At 37.8% G+C, this 15,521-nt stretch overlaps 1 protein-coding gene across 6 annotated transcripts in view; it reads right to left on the bottom strand.

Annotated features, from left to right (window-relative positions):
* Positions 1-1,795: 1,795 nt before the first annotated feature.
* septin9a (septin 9a) overlaps positions 1,796-15,521 on the bottom strand; it is an 87,433-nt gene continuing 73,707 nt past the window's right edge. For all 6 annotated transcript variants that reach the window (XM_067417857.1, XM_067417894.1, XM_067417866.1 and 3 more), the window contains 8 exons: positions 12,176-12,304; positions 11,978-12,059; positions 11,504-11,641; positions 8,430-8,547; positions 6,485-6,580; positions 6,313-6,409; positions 5,159-5,210; positions 1,796-3,255 (listed from right to left, as the gene is read on the bottom strand). In XM_067417857.1, coding sequence (XP_067273958.1) covers positions 3,123-3,255; positions 5,159-5,210; positions 6,313-6,409; positions 6,485-6,580; positions 8,430-8,547; positions 11,504-11,641; positions 11,978-12,059; positions 12,176-12,304 — 845 coding nt within the window. In that variant the 3' untranslated portion in view covers positions 1,796-3,122. The remainder of the gene's footprint in view (positions 3,256-5,158; positions 5,211-6,312; positions 6,410-6,484; positions 6,581-8,429; positions 8,548-11,503; positions 11,642-11,977; positions 12,060-12,175; positions 12,305-15,521) is intronic.

Consider the following 15,521-nt stretch of genomic DNA (forward strand, 5'->3'; position numbering starts at 1 on the left):
GAGTTAAAACAAAATCAGAATTGAGAGGAACAGAAACTATTCACTGGATGGTCATATACCTTTACACCGCTAGATGGGGGAAAATATCACACAGTGTAGTTTTAATGTGGTGCAAACAAATGCCACCTTCCATTGCCCTCCTCAATGTGAGGAAAAGCTACAGGACTGAGGCTTTCCCACAGTAATTAATTAAACAAACAAAATGTATACACCAGTGCTTCTCAACTGGTTTGACACTCTACAGTGGCAACCCATAATAGCACAGCATTTAACATGATTTTAGACTAGTCATCCGACACATTTTATCGGCATACCAATAATGCAGCTTCAATCTAATACTACCAGCTTTTTTCAAGCAACATGAACCTCTTTCAAAATGCTGCATTGATTGACATCAAAATAAAAAAGGAAGCATCTTTGACTGCCAGAGCTGGTCGGATAACAACCAGTAGTTGCTAAGCAGATTTTTTTCTTCCAAAGCGTAGATGAGACAGGACAGCATAAAATTAGAGTGACAGCAAATACAAGCACACGCATCATTCAGAAAGAAACAGGAATTAGTCCTCAGGGGCAAAATAAACGTGCCACCTTCAGAGTTTAGTGCACTGTAAACAGTGGGGGTTTTGCCCACTAATAAGTGCACTCCAAGGGCTCTCTCATCTTCATAAGGAGGCAATCCGTAGACAAACCAGGCTCATTCAAATGGCAAATTAATTTAATTAAGGCGACATGCAAAAGCGCAAATAAAGGGAGGAGCGGGAGGGAGGGAGAGCAAACAGAGCATAAGTGGGTAACAGATGCCCTGTTGTCTCATTCCGTGGGATACAGGAGAGAAGGAATCTGGGAAACAGAGTTCTGTGAGCTGAGATGCAGAGGTGTAGATATAAGGTGCAAGCAAAGAAGGGCACCATCTGTTTCTATAAAGGTGAAAAAATGGGGATGCCATTTTAACAGCGGCAAGATTGCATCTCCATTTTGAGATGGATGGGGATTGGGGAAACACATAAATATAGACACACAACACATCACAATAGTAAAGATGAAGCCCAAGAACATATTTTCCTTGATAATTACTATATGATCTTTGGTAAAAACCTGGGTGCTCGTTTAAGATCAACTCAATGAGCCTAAATAACCCTAAAAAAAGACCGATTTCAATAATTACATTTCAAGACAAAAAGAAAGAAAGAAAACTACTGTGAGACCTCATTCAAGTAAGCTGTTAAGTCCAAAAATGTACCCTAAAACACCCTACATGGTACCTGCTGAAAAAGAGTTTACATCTGCATCTGGTGTATTAATTTTGGTAAAGGCTTCCAATGCATGTGAGGTTAAAAAAAGTGTCACATATTCATCATCTCTGAAAATTAGAATGGATCCAGAGGAAATGAGAGCATGTTACACTGAATTAGACATTTTTAAAAAAAATAGTGGAAAAATTGCTCCATAAAAGAACCATATCAGTCCTGATCCAGATAGGAATAAAATGGGCTAAAAGCCAAATGAATGTCTCTGACATAGTAAACACACAATACCCTTGTTAATAAAAACAATTAATGGGGAGATGCATTAGAACTGAGCAATTTTCATATACTTTTAGAAAAGCAAATGTCAAAATTATATTGCTTTAATACAATCAGTTAATTTAATCTGATTGACAACTTAATTTAGAACCTAGATGCAAAAAAGTATGATGAAAGGGAAAACAAATCTGTCCCAGGACCACATAAATCGAGCAATTAGAAAGTTTAGACAGATTTCAGAGTCAAATAACCATTTACAAAAAGAGTCAAAATAATTATTTACTATTTAAATCTTTATTTCTTTAAAATAACAGGATATCAAAGTTATTCGTGTTACTCTGAATACCGATACAAAAATTTAATCACTATGAATATACAGCACAGTACAAAACAAAGATATTTTCCCAATGACGAGCATTAATAAAGGGGTTTGCAGACAAGAACAAAGTCTGAGGAGCTTCACCGATGTTAAAGTGGCTCCTCATCAGACGTGGCAGGCAGTTTTAAGGCACACAGACATCTTGGCACTTAAAAGTTTCCTCTCCTGTAGGCCTTTTACCCTAGGCTAAGATAAAACAAGACACCTAAACTGACAAAAGATTTCCACATATTCAGCATGACTGGAAGAGAATCAGGAGTTCTGGAAGCTTTAAGATAAATGGCACTCAATATGGCCTGATAAAAACACTGTACCAGGTGGACAGTATATACACACAATGAAATGATTCATTAAAATACATTGAATGCACTGCTATTTTCTGTCCAGTTTGGGTAACATTCAGCAATAAATAAGATCGTTTATATAAAGTATGTCACGATCTCATTTAATCCACATAAATACTATTCAGTTTGGATAATCTTTCCAACACAAATCCCAAACCTCATCACTATGTTTTTATATGGTACTATGGGTCCAATGAGTCAGTTTTCCTGTAACTATTTGCACAGATGTGATGAAACAAATAGCAGAAACCATGGCACACCAGGTTTTCCATAATGCTGTAGGCAACTAGTATTTGTTTTGCAGGTGTAGACATCAGATATCCTGCAGTTTTAGAACTTTTAAGGTGCCGCCACATCGGCTCTGGGTTCAAAACATGACTTAGCCTTGTCTTTTATCGGTCTCGCTCAAAATTAAGCATAAATATTAAGAGAGCATTCAACAAATCACATAAAAGGAGCGTTCTGAGCAATTTCCTGTAAAATAACCATGGCGATATCGAAAGGAAGAGTGATGCTGCATGTGAAGAGCTTTTTGCACAGCTTGACCAATCAGAAATTGCCTCGTAATCAACCTCTGCACGCATAGACACAGACTTGAAGCATCAACGGAGCGAGTCAAAAGCATGCAGTATATAGAGAAGCTCTTTAACAGCTGTATTTTTGACCTCTTCGTCCCTCCAGTGCCCGTGCAGATGGCTTGAGTGTTTAAGAGCACTGTGCTGGAGTTTTCTTGGAGGTAAAGTCATTATGTGCTTCTCTTGATGGACCTCTTCACCTCGGCCCATGGCTGATTGAAGGGGGTGGAAAGGAGCGTAAGGTGAATGGAAGGTTGGGGATTGGAGAGGAGTGAGGAAGAGGGGCGGAGGGGTTGTTCATTTAGATTTCGTGGGAGGCCGGATGGTGCTCGCCGAGGCCGTTCGCCTGAGTGTTATTCTCGTTGAGCCGGCGGACGCGGTACATCTCGTAGTGGATGCTGCTGGTGATGTCTTTAATGTTCTGCATGTGGGTTCTGCAGGACATGAGCCAATCACGGAGTTAGGATGATGAAAAAAAGCCCAGCACAACAAGACAACTTTCACTCAGAAATAAAGGTCACCCCAAAATAATAATTCTGCCAATACTCAAAGACCCTCAAAAAGGTCCAAACCCATATGACCTGTTTGCATTTGTGGAGCACAGAATAAGCTTTTGTGTGTGTGTGTGTGTGTGTGTGTGTGTGTGTGTGTGTGTGTGTGGTTATTTTTTTTTTTTTTTACAAACAACATAAATCAGTGGGGTTAAAAACAACATTTGGACTTTCATTGTATTGATATGGATATTCTACAAAATATCTAAAGTCCTATAGGTTTGAACAACATGAGGGTGAGCAAATGATAGAAAAATGATGACAGAATTAGATTTTTGGATAACGATCCTTTCAATAAAGTGTTTTCAAAATACATGTATTTTATTCAAACACTTAATTGCATGTTAATTGCAATTAAATAAAAATATATCTTTAAGTATATATTTATATTATATACTTAAATATTATATATTTATATTTTAGTGATTTTGTTCACACTTGTAGTTCGGTTCCTTTGGTTCAAAACAAAACAACACAAAACAAAACAAAACAAAACAAAACAAAACAAAACAAAACAAAACAAAACAAAACAAAACAAAACAAAACAAAACAAAACAAAACAAAACAAAACAAAACAAAACATAGTCCTGGTCCGCTTAGCATTCACACTGGCATTTTTAACAGCAAACCTAAAGTTACAGAATTCAAGGCATAGGGATATAGTCACAACCTGATTGGTCGGCTTTAATGACGTATATTTCGTGACTGAGCTTGCTTACCAAACATTCAAAAAAATGCTGTGTGCTGGATTAAACGCGATCATTTTATGCATGTACATATTGCATTATTTTTACCAGCTGAGAACTCACGAAGAGCTCATAAAAAGTTTAAAACATTCAAAACAGCAGCAGGATTTCCTCCATTGTATGAAGAAACGAAGATCTGCTGCAAAGAGACGCCAGTTCTGTCATCTGTCCGGAATAATGGGCAACACAGGTCCATAGGTGAGAAGAACCAGGTATTCTTGCAGTATGTTCTTTCAAATCAAAGAATAAAATACATATTGTGACAACACGTCCGCCTTTTGGTTTGTTTATGTGTCTTTGGTCCGTGTTGCGTTCATATATCAATCGAACCGCACCAGAGTTCGTTTGGAAGCGGACCGAGACCCATCTTTTGTGTGGTCTCGGTCCGCTTGTTTGGTGCGCACCAGGGTTCGGATGGCAGCGTTCACATATGTTCAAATGAACCGCACTAAACGAGCAATCGCACCCGGGTTCATTTTAATCACTTAGAGTGAACTTAGAGTGCTTTTTTGCAATACTTAAGTTAATCTTTATATGTAATTTCAAAATAACTTCTATTGTCTTTGAAATATAGTTAAAGAGCACAATGTCCTGATAAGGATTGTATGATGAACTAATATATACTTAAATTTCATTCCTATTGCAATTTGCTTTTCAATATAATTGTACTTACAAAATTTAAAGGGATTGTTCACCCAAAAATGAAAATTCTGTCATCAATTACCCACCCTCATGTTGATCTAAATCTGTATGAGTTTCTTTGTTCAGCTGAACACAATCTCAAATCTTAAAAGTTTACAAACACACACACACACACACACACACACACACACACACACACACACACACACACACACACACACACACACACACACACACACACACACACACACACACACACACACACACACACACACACACACACACACACACACACATATACACACACACACAAAACTAGGGCACATTCAACATAATTAGGCACACTTCAACAAGGGTATTCTAATTGTTAAACCACAGGAGAGACGTAATCCACTGACCTTATAAGGAGGTCCCGCAGGTAGGCAAACTCACAGTGGGCAATATTCTCAACTGTAGACACCCAAATACAAAAAAAGTTAAAGTTAAAAACAGAAGGTAAAGAGCACCAATTAGATCAGATGGAATGTTCTTCCTCTCTAACAATTTGGAGCTCCATGTAAAGCAAAGACAACTTATTCACTCTCTAGGTAGAGCGGTGGGCAGAGATAAGATAACCCCCTCAGTCTCTAGAAATTCCATTTAAAGCGAAGCCTTCCTGAAAGATTACCATAAGTGCTCGACAAATGCCTTGATGAGAAAAAAATGTTTATGAATTATAGATTATGTCAAACTCCATGAATGAGACAGAGAAAGCCGCCATGGAGCAGACATCCAGTGCAGGAAATGAAAGCTTTTCAAAGAGACTTTAGAGGAGTCAAGCTCTTTAAAAAGATTACAGGATAATTACAGAGTCATTTGATTCTCAAAACAGCCCACCAAAAATGTAAGAGTTTGTGAGCAGCTAAGCACATCAACCACCCAGATACATGTAGTCACTATTCAAAACAAGGTTGTATATTGCTCTAAGATTGATCTTTTTCACATTACTGGGGTTCTACAAAGTGTAAGTCATCAATCTTCAATAGCATTGAATGGGAGATGACAGCAAATATAATTTTTATATCTGTATTTGCTCAAAAAAACGAAAGATCAGTCAGTTTTTAAAAAAAATGAATATCTTTTATAGATTTGAGATGTTGATAACTGTGGGAATGCATCATGACAGTTTGTGAAAAAGATTAATGAAATAATATATGACATTTACAGTTAGAAACGATTCATATTATACGTAAATGCTATTCTTTTGATCTTTCTATTCATCAAAGAATACCAAAGTAATAACTAATGATTCTTTGCTGCAGGCACTCGTGATAAAGGCATTTGAACTGTCCAGTAGCTTGCTGACTCAGTCAAAATAATGCACTCATAATGATCTTCTGAGGAGGTCCTCATTTACAGAGGATAAGGCTTTCTGATGTTTGACTCATGGCCGTGTCTGTGGTTAATGAGCTCCCTTGATGTGCTTTTGGAACGTTGCTGTCTGCATAGTCCGCTAATCACTTTCTCTCTCTCTCCCTCTCTCTAAAGTGGTTTTAGAGTCACAATTCTATACCTTCAATAGTTCCCCATTTTGTTTTCCTCCCCAGGAGTCTTCTCCCATTGACCTGGTACTCCTGGTCACTTCCAACTACTGCAAATGGGATCATCTCCTAATGAAAAAAGGAAAAAAAACATATAATATCACCATGTCTTTAATGAACGATGGATGTGTAGTGCAAACTCACTCTTATTTTCTCATTGATTGTTCTGTCCTCTGCATCCTCATCGAACTCCTTTTGTGGATAGACGTCAATCCCATTGGCTCGAAGCTCTTCCCTGATCTACACAAAATGAAAACAAAGTTAAGTCCTTCAGGAGAAAAGTATATACAAACAAATAAACATCAGATGGACCCTTATAATGTGATCGTAACCGGACTAGTAGCACAACTGGAATTAAAAAAGTTGCATGCCGGAATCGGTGTTAATTTTGACAGCAATTTTTGATTTAGTCTTAGTCTTCTGTGCTTATTAGTCTTAGTCACATTTTAGTATTTTTTTAGCCATTACTTTTAGTCAAACTGCCGTTACCAACATTCATTTTAGTAGCTGTTTTATATATAGTCTTTAGACAAAAATGGTCATTATAATTTTTCTCTATTTAGACCAATTGAATTAAGCTTATGCAATATTTAAACTACGCTGCATTGACATGGCATTCTTAGTAGTAGCACTTATGTACATTTTTTTGGGCACGGGAATGGGCGTTTTTACTGTTTGATAAATATAAACAGCATGGCTCAGCGGTTCATGTGCTAAGTAGGACCCTAAAGAGTAAAATATTTATTCTGTTTTTAAAACAAAGAAAAGGAGGATAGTTAGTATGCAACAACAGCGGGAAACTTGTGACAAACACGCAAATCATCCCGATCACTTAATTTAGCGCTCATGTAAACACTACGTTCGGATTCATCAATCAGAATGAATTCAATTCAGATCGAAGCAAAAAACATCCATGTAAACGTAGCTATCGCTAATATCGAAAAAAAAATTTATTATGTCAATACTCTGCAAGACAGGAAGTGACACTCATTTTTTTCTGGAAGTTAAACTAAGAAACATTTTTAGAATCTGTCAGGAGATTTCTTCCGCAACAAAGAAAGATCTGTCTGTGTTCCAAACAGCATGTGTTTTTCCTGTAAGAGGCGCGCCAGCACAAGCACAAGGAGCCGTCGAGGTTGGCGAGCGCTTCCTTACGGCTATGAGAAACGCCACTAACAACCCCGAAACAGATGTTGCTTACCTACACTTCATCATACCATGTGTCATCTCAGCTCCATACCACTGCTCTAAAACTGCTTAGTCTTCTCCACTGTGTCATTGTTTTAAAAAATCAGATATCTTCTTATTATCTATATATTTTTTTTATAAAGTAATTCACCATCATGCCATAAATAAAACACCATTAGTGCTTTCGCAGGGCAGCAGTGTTTCTGTAGAAGCTTTTTTAGACACCATCTGCAATTTTGGAAATGTCTTAGGGAAGAAAAATACCCAGTTTGCCAACTACAGCTAGAATAACAACATGACAGCCTGTACCAGTTCTTTCACACATCAATGCATCGGCTTGTGGCATTCATTTTATCCTACCGGGGCTCACTGCACAAGCACGCACATTGTATTTTGTCTGTTTTGTAAAACCACTGAATCTGAATCGCCACACAGTTAGCCATGAATTCAAACCCTGACCCAGAAAATGGGGCAAGTTCTTATAAATGTTTGAAAAACTTCTGTTTTTCAAGAAAAAGTAAGTTTAATGTGAGTGTACACACTAATCTAACTTTTCGTATAGTTTTCTCGTCAAGAATTTCGTGTTTTCTTCATTATTGTGATATTATGACAAGGCCATCCTGACATTTTTAATTCTGAAAATATTTAGCAAACACTGGTTTGCTATTATATGTGTGAATGGAATCTTTTTCAATAAAGGAATAAATCGGGACATGGAGTCATGTCATTCTAACAAAGTCAAGACCAGCAGCACAACATGGCAGTCAGTCAAATGAACTGTTTATTCTATAGTTAATAGTTTGTTTCAATAGAAAAATAAGTGTAGTGGCATGATCTTTCACTTAATAAACAACAGAGAAATAACATTAAGCATTCATCTGAATGTCAAACTTTAGCTCACCTTCTTTTTGAAGAAATCCCTCTCCTCCAGAGTCAGGGTGTCCGCCTTAGCGATGACAGGAACGATATTCACCACCTTGCTGAGACGTCTCATAAACTCCACATCCAAAGGCCTAAGACTGAGGAAATGACAAAGGAGAAAGAGATGTGATGGATTGCACTTGTTAAAATGACTCTAGCGAAACCTACTACACATTAACCACCAGAGGGCAAAAACTAAAACAAAATACACATGCTCTAAGATATGAAGCTCTAAAGATGTTTGGGGGTTTGAGGTGTATGGAGACCTTTGAATGTGAAAGAGGGGAAAAAACGTGAACAATAAAAGGCATATAGATGTAGTTTGTTAGAACTGAACACATCTCCAGCCAGTGTGACTGCAGCCTCTACGACGGACTGTTTTCGACTCTAATTAGCCAAGTTGTTCTAAGCCAGAATGCAACTGCTGGGATGTGACATCTGCAGTGCTGGACGGACATGAAACAGTCAGACATTCAAGGAGGCCTACAGGCCTGCAGCACACACACTGGGGGCATCAGGACAACAACAAAACCATGAGTGTGTGGTTGGCATGTGCGTTCAGGGTCCTTAGATTATTCTTAAATAAGTTGAGTCTTGAGACTTAGAGGTTTTATTGATATGGACTCTTAAGAGGAACTCATGAGATTTGTTTATGCGCATAAAAGATGTGCCAAGAAAATGGCACATTTTCTGATTTATTGGAATAAATATACATATACAGTAAACACTACTGTTCAAAGCTTAAGGTCACTAAGACTTTTATTCAGCAAGGGCACATTAACTTGATCAAAAGAGACAGTAACAACATTTATAATGTTACAAAAGATTTCCATCTCAAATAAATGATGTTGAACTTTCTATTCATCAAAGAATCCTGAACATTTTTTATCAAGGTTTACACATAAAATACTAAGCAGCAAAACAACAAATCATCATATTAGACTTATTTCTAAAGGATCATATGACACTGAAAACTGAAGTAATGATGCTGAAAATTCAGCTTTACATCACTGAAATAAATCACATTTAAAAAAATATTAAAATATTAAAAACTTTTAAATTGTAATATTTCACAGTATATCAATCATTTTAGTCTTTTTTAAACGGTTGTCTTCCAAATTCCCTCTGCACACAATTGAATAGCGCTATCCGGTCAGGCAAAACTCAGAACACATCTTCCCTTCTTAAGAATGACTTCAGTGCCGTTCTTTTCTCAAAGAAAAGCTTAACGACGAGTCTTAAAGAGTCCAAAAGCCGATTCGAAAGACCGCCATTCGCCATTTTTTGTTTACAAGCACTCTGCAAATCTGCCGTCATTAAGTTAAGCCCGTCCACCGACTCTATACACGATGTGATTGGCCTGATCAGAATTCATTTTTTTTTTTCAGCTTGCAAGTCTATGGAGAGTTGCTAGATGACACTGGCTGCAAATTAGATTTTCTGTGGTCTAATTCATACTTGTTAGTCCACAGGCTCTTAATATTTACTCTGCACTATCAGATGTTGGTCAGACAGAAAAACATCCTTTCTAATGCAGGTCCGAGCATCTGTCAGGATAACAGCATGTGTGTATACAGATTTTACACATGCATGCAATATACACATTTTATTTTGAAGGTTGCCACAAATTGTCCTCCTATATATGAGCAAGAAGTCAAAATGTCTAGTGAGACTTGTGCTGTCCAACAACAGCTATAAAAACGCAAGCATACACAATGATTCTCCATCAGACACACACACACACACAAAAAAAAAAACAGAACAGACCACCCACTTCATTTGGCACAAAGACGTTATTGGATGTAAAAAAGAAATCTGCTAATGGTAAACAGTGACTACAAATCCCTGATGTAAACAGTAGCTGCTCAGGAGGGCAAAGAATATTTCCTTCTATAAAATGTTTTAATATCCCAAAGAACCGTATACTGAAACGAAGTTTGAAAAATGCAGTTTGGATTGCTACATTTTTCTGTAAGAGTCACATTGTTAAAAACTGGCCCGTCCAGCCAGAGGTCAGGCAGTAATGTGTTACAAGGTCTTGTTAAAATAAGAGGTGTGGTGACTCGTCTCAATTTTACAAGGAGGTCAGGTTTTAAAGCTAAAATGATTCAACTGAAAAATGCACGGACAAACAGGAAGCTCAGTTTCTAAAAAAGTTTGAGATTTGTACGATTGTTTTTGTTTTGTTTTTAAAAACAAGTATCTTGTGCTTACCAAGACACTATTTTAACTACTACTTTTCTATTTTAATATATTTAACGTATTCCTCTGAGGAATTTTCAGCAGCCATGACTCCATTCTTGGGTGTCACATGACCCTTCAGAAATCAATCTAATGCACTGGTGCTAGTATGAACAAGAACAATTAGCCAATTTTATCATTTTGGTTCCTTCAAGATTTCTCAAGTCCTATGGAGTTTTATAACGGGGGAGTAAAACAAAGCTTGTGTTAAAAATAACCTGACGATACTTTAACTTTTTGTTCTACAATGTAACTGCGAAAAAATGAATGAATCCTAGTAACTTACACTCCAGAGCAAAACATCAAAGAAACGAGTTAGTTTACCACAGGCTTTGTTTACTCTAAATTGAAAAACCTCATAGGAAAATCTTGAAGGAATCTATATGCTGATTTGGTGCTGAAGAAACTATACACTATTAATATCAATGTTGAAAACAATTGTAACTGTTGAAGATCACTTGATTCTGCAGCAGGAACAGTACTGCCCTCTGGTGGCCCTGACATTCTTAATCATCCTTTTGAATCAGATTTCCCCCTTACTGAATCATTAGGCAGGCCACATTTAATAATGTGGTCAATTTAAGAATAAAAGCCCATGTTAAAACTTGTTCATGCTCACACAGCTGATATTAGTTCTTAGACAAAAGATGTATACAGCACAAGGCTTTTAGGGTCATCCTTACACTCGGTTTGAATATTCTAAGCACACAACATGATATACAAACACATATCCAGTCCTTGTTTAAATGTGTGTTTAGGTAAATAAGGATTAGTTTCAAGTTCCTAATGTCACAGAGATGTATGTTTACTAACCAGTGTCCTGTGGGTGGTATGAAGTATATGCAGCAGTGCACTCGTGAGTCTGGGATCCTCTTCTTCCTGTCAATATTGATCTCTTCCTGCAAGTACTGTTCATACTGGTCATTGATGAATTTCATTATGGGCTGCCAGCTGTTAAAAAGAAAGCGAGAGTAATGCAGCGCAATGACACTTTTCCCTCAGGCGTGTCTAAGGGGATTTTCACACCTGGCTCTTTTGGAGCATTTGTTTCAGAATCTGGTGGTTGGGTCACCATCACTTTAGTGGTTAGGGATGTTGGCATGTGATTTTATTTTTGGGAGTTTAAATGCTGTTCTGCATCCAAGCATGGCTCCAAAGATGGAGCGTGCCCGGAGCAAAACTATACCGCCAACACTAACAACACTATTTCACAGAAGAGATGCTGACTGCACCGAGCGCATTTGAGCATATTAAAGGTGAGGTCACAAACAAACAAACGGTCTTTACCAATTCTCATTATTGATCTGGTCGCCAAATCCTGGTGTGTCTATGACTGTCAGCTTCATTCGAACTCCTTTCTCCTCGATATCTGAAATTAAATCAATATTTTATCGCATTCTAGTGGCAGATAACATGCTTTGAACTCAATATCATTATGGTTGAACGGCCATGAATAAAACTATTAATGACACAGGATTATCTTACCATGACTGATGGACTTGATCTCGATGGTTTTAGGGATCTTTTCCTCAGCCGTGCCCAGGAAAGACTTACGGCTCACCTTAGACTTGAAGAGTGTGTTCATCAGCGTGGACTTCCCTAAACCACTCTGACCTGTGGATCGCAGAACAATCCACATTACAAACCCATTAACTAAAGGCTGCAATACAGCATTCATTTTGGCCAGATTTTTGCCCAGATGAGTCAGCGCTAGATGCCGGAAATCAGAGCCAATTTGCGGATTTTGGGCAGTCAGAGTTGACAGATTTTCGCCGTAGTGTGATTCATCCAGTCTGAGGAGTCATTTTCATTCGTCATGCATTTCATAGCAATTAGGCACATGTTTCTTCATGAGTTTGTTGGGTTAAGAATGACTCGAAAGTAATTTAATGTCAAAGTGTAATTAAATCTATACAAAATGTTCTAAAATAATTGCAAATATAAGTACAATGTGTATTTGAACTTGAGTACATCATTAAATCAATCATTAAGAAATAGAATATAACATGTCACAACTGTAAATCTTTCTGTCATTCCCAGAAACTGAGACCAATGAGGCTCAAGAGTTGAGCTTCAGTGGCAGAAACAGCTTCACAGCTTGATGGGAGGGCGGTGAAGAGAAAGCCACTGTTCAAAAATGTCACATGGCATCTCGGCTACAGTGTGCCAGAAGGCATGTGGGAGACTCTGCAGCCAGCTGGAAGCAGCTTCCGTGGTTTCATGAGACCAAAATTGAGCCATTTTTTGGCCGTCAGACCAAACACCCCGTTTAGAGCAAGCCAAACACTGTCCATCATCACAAACACACTGTCCCCACTGTGAAGTGTGGTGGTGGCAGCATCATTCTGTGGGGATGAAAGAAGATGCCTGCACATCAACACAAAGCTACATAATAATGGCCAACTGAAAAAAACAACTGCAATAGAGAATTTATGGTTGGACGTCCTCTGAAAATGAAGGGTGTGAATAATGCATTCAGTTCTTTTGTCTTTTAAATAACTGCTATGAACTTTGACAATTTTGAGTTTTTGTACAAAACACAATAAGATATAAAAATTACATTTATTAATTTAAAAAAACTTTTTCCCCTCAAAGAAACTTACAAATGAGAAATCACAATAAATTTGGGCTAAGAAGCAAACAATGCCATTTTTAAAATATAATCTATACAAGTAGGCTACACAAGCTAGAGCATAGGTGAAATGCAGAAAATTTTAATAAATTATATGTTAGTTATTTTTAATTATACTACAGGGCCGTTGAATGCGTGAAGCTGATTGGCTGATGAACATTCTGAGGCTGAATTATTTTCTGGGAAACGCACAATGAATGTAGTTCCAGGCACAGGCAGCTTTCTTAAACGCATTACATATATATCACTTCGCATAACTCTAATAATGGAAATTACAGGACTAAAAAAACCAACAACAAGACAGACAATTTTTCTAAATAAATTGTAATATTTACGGCGAATATAAAACATTCAACAACTGGGCGGCAGCCGTATTAGACAGTTCAGATGAAAACCAACGAACGGAAGCGGACATCAAAGGCAGCCAGCAACAACAAAATGCATAAAATGGTATCTTGCTCTCTTTCTAATAACTTCATTAATAACTGCAGATAGAATGCTATCAACAGCTCAAGGCGTTACCAGCTTTAAAATGACGTTTCGGGACTTGCTTCTAAAGAGCTCTTGGATGAGACGCGGAAGAAATATAGTCCTACTCACAATAGCGATTTAAGTACAAAAACTGAACTAATCCCTTTAATATCATCGGATCGATGTCTTGAGGTGTGGTAAATAACTGTAGTATAAGCAGAATAATTGACGACTTGCCGTTGAATTATTAGAAAAATAATGCACACCCGAGGTGGTGATGCGGTCACGACGCAAAGCGGAGTATATAATTGACATATATAACTGAATTTGCAGTGCATTATTATTTTAATCAGTCAAAAAAACAAACAAACTTGCAAGGAAGTTGAATATTACACACGGTAGGTCTTATTCATTCACAGTTCACAAGTGCTTCCACTAAGGCTGATCCTGTGGTTTGTCTGAAACTATCATTCATTTGGCTCTTGCTAACAGGAGCTTGTGTTTAGCTGTGGTTTTCTTTACCCTTCGCTAGCTCACATCCGTCAGCCGTGGGTTTATCCCACTGTAGTAATGAGGGCCTGTTCTTTCTGCACAGGGCAGGGCTGCTAATTTTCTCTCTTTAAACACCCTGTCATCCAATCCCACCGCTGACATTGGATTCAGCTGTGCTTTCCTCCATATCCTGCCTACAAAAGGTAGCACTTTTCAGCTTTCTGACACTTTCTTCAGAAAAACGTGATGGAATGAGAGACAGTAGAGCTGCAGCTGGGAACGGGAATACTGATCCCGAGGGTTGGCTCTCTCCGCTCTGACTGGGTTAAGTCAACAGCAGGTTTGGCCACATTGGCCCAATGAGCCACATGTGAGAAACCAGCTGCAGCCTTGCGCAAACACAGGTTCATTCTTCTGTCTTCAACAGAGATCGTAATTATTTCCTCTTGTAAACACCATATAAATCATCAGAAGTTCAATAGTAGAACGGTGTCTTCTGGGACGCTAATGCTGAAACAGAAAAAATACCACCAGGTGATGCCCTAAACAGTATTTCCCTAATTTTCATTCTTATTTCGTCATTTCAGACTCCACCAGTCTCAAATTATGAACTATTTCCATAAATAGCCAGACTTTAGCAACTTCATGTTTGCTCTGTGATTAAAAGCAAAGCAACAATACAGACTTGGCTCAAAAATCTCATTGGATGAGCCACATACAAAGGCACAGGGACTAAAAATAGCCAATAATATTACACCAAGTTGCTATGTTGCTAGGCAACCATAAGCACAGTTATGGTTACAGTTAGGCTAATTAACTGCTCTACCAGGCACAATAATTGTTTTTTATTGTGAACTTTAATAAATTTAATATTTATTAAATGCTGCAGACACTGCAAAAAATCTTGTGTTCTAACTTTACTCAAATAGAAACTATAGCAATCGCCCAGAACAACAGAGCAACAATGCAAAGAGCACAGAAATCGACTCTCGTTGTTGACTCTGTTGGTGTCTGAAATTGCTCACTTGTTTACGGATTCTATATAGTGCATGGCAGTTGAGTGCTCTATGAGCAAGGAGTGAACGAAATTAACTAAAGAATTGCATATTATACTGCGTCAGAGAAACGTTGTCACATACATTTATCCTACATGTAGCTTACTTTAGAGATTATAACAGTCATAGTCACTAGTTTATACACCCCCCTGTGCCAGCTTTAGTTTAAATGATGTTATAG

This window comes from Pseudorasbora parva, chromosome 2 (assembly GCF_024679245.1).
Source record: "Pseudorasbora parva isolate DD20220531a chromosome 2, ASM2467924v1, whole genome shotgun sequence".
Classification (NCBI taxonomy): domain Eukaryota; kingdom Metazoa; phylum Chordata; class Actinopteri; order Cypriniformes; family Gobionidae; genus Pseudorasbora; species Pseudorasbora parva.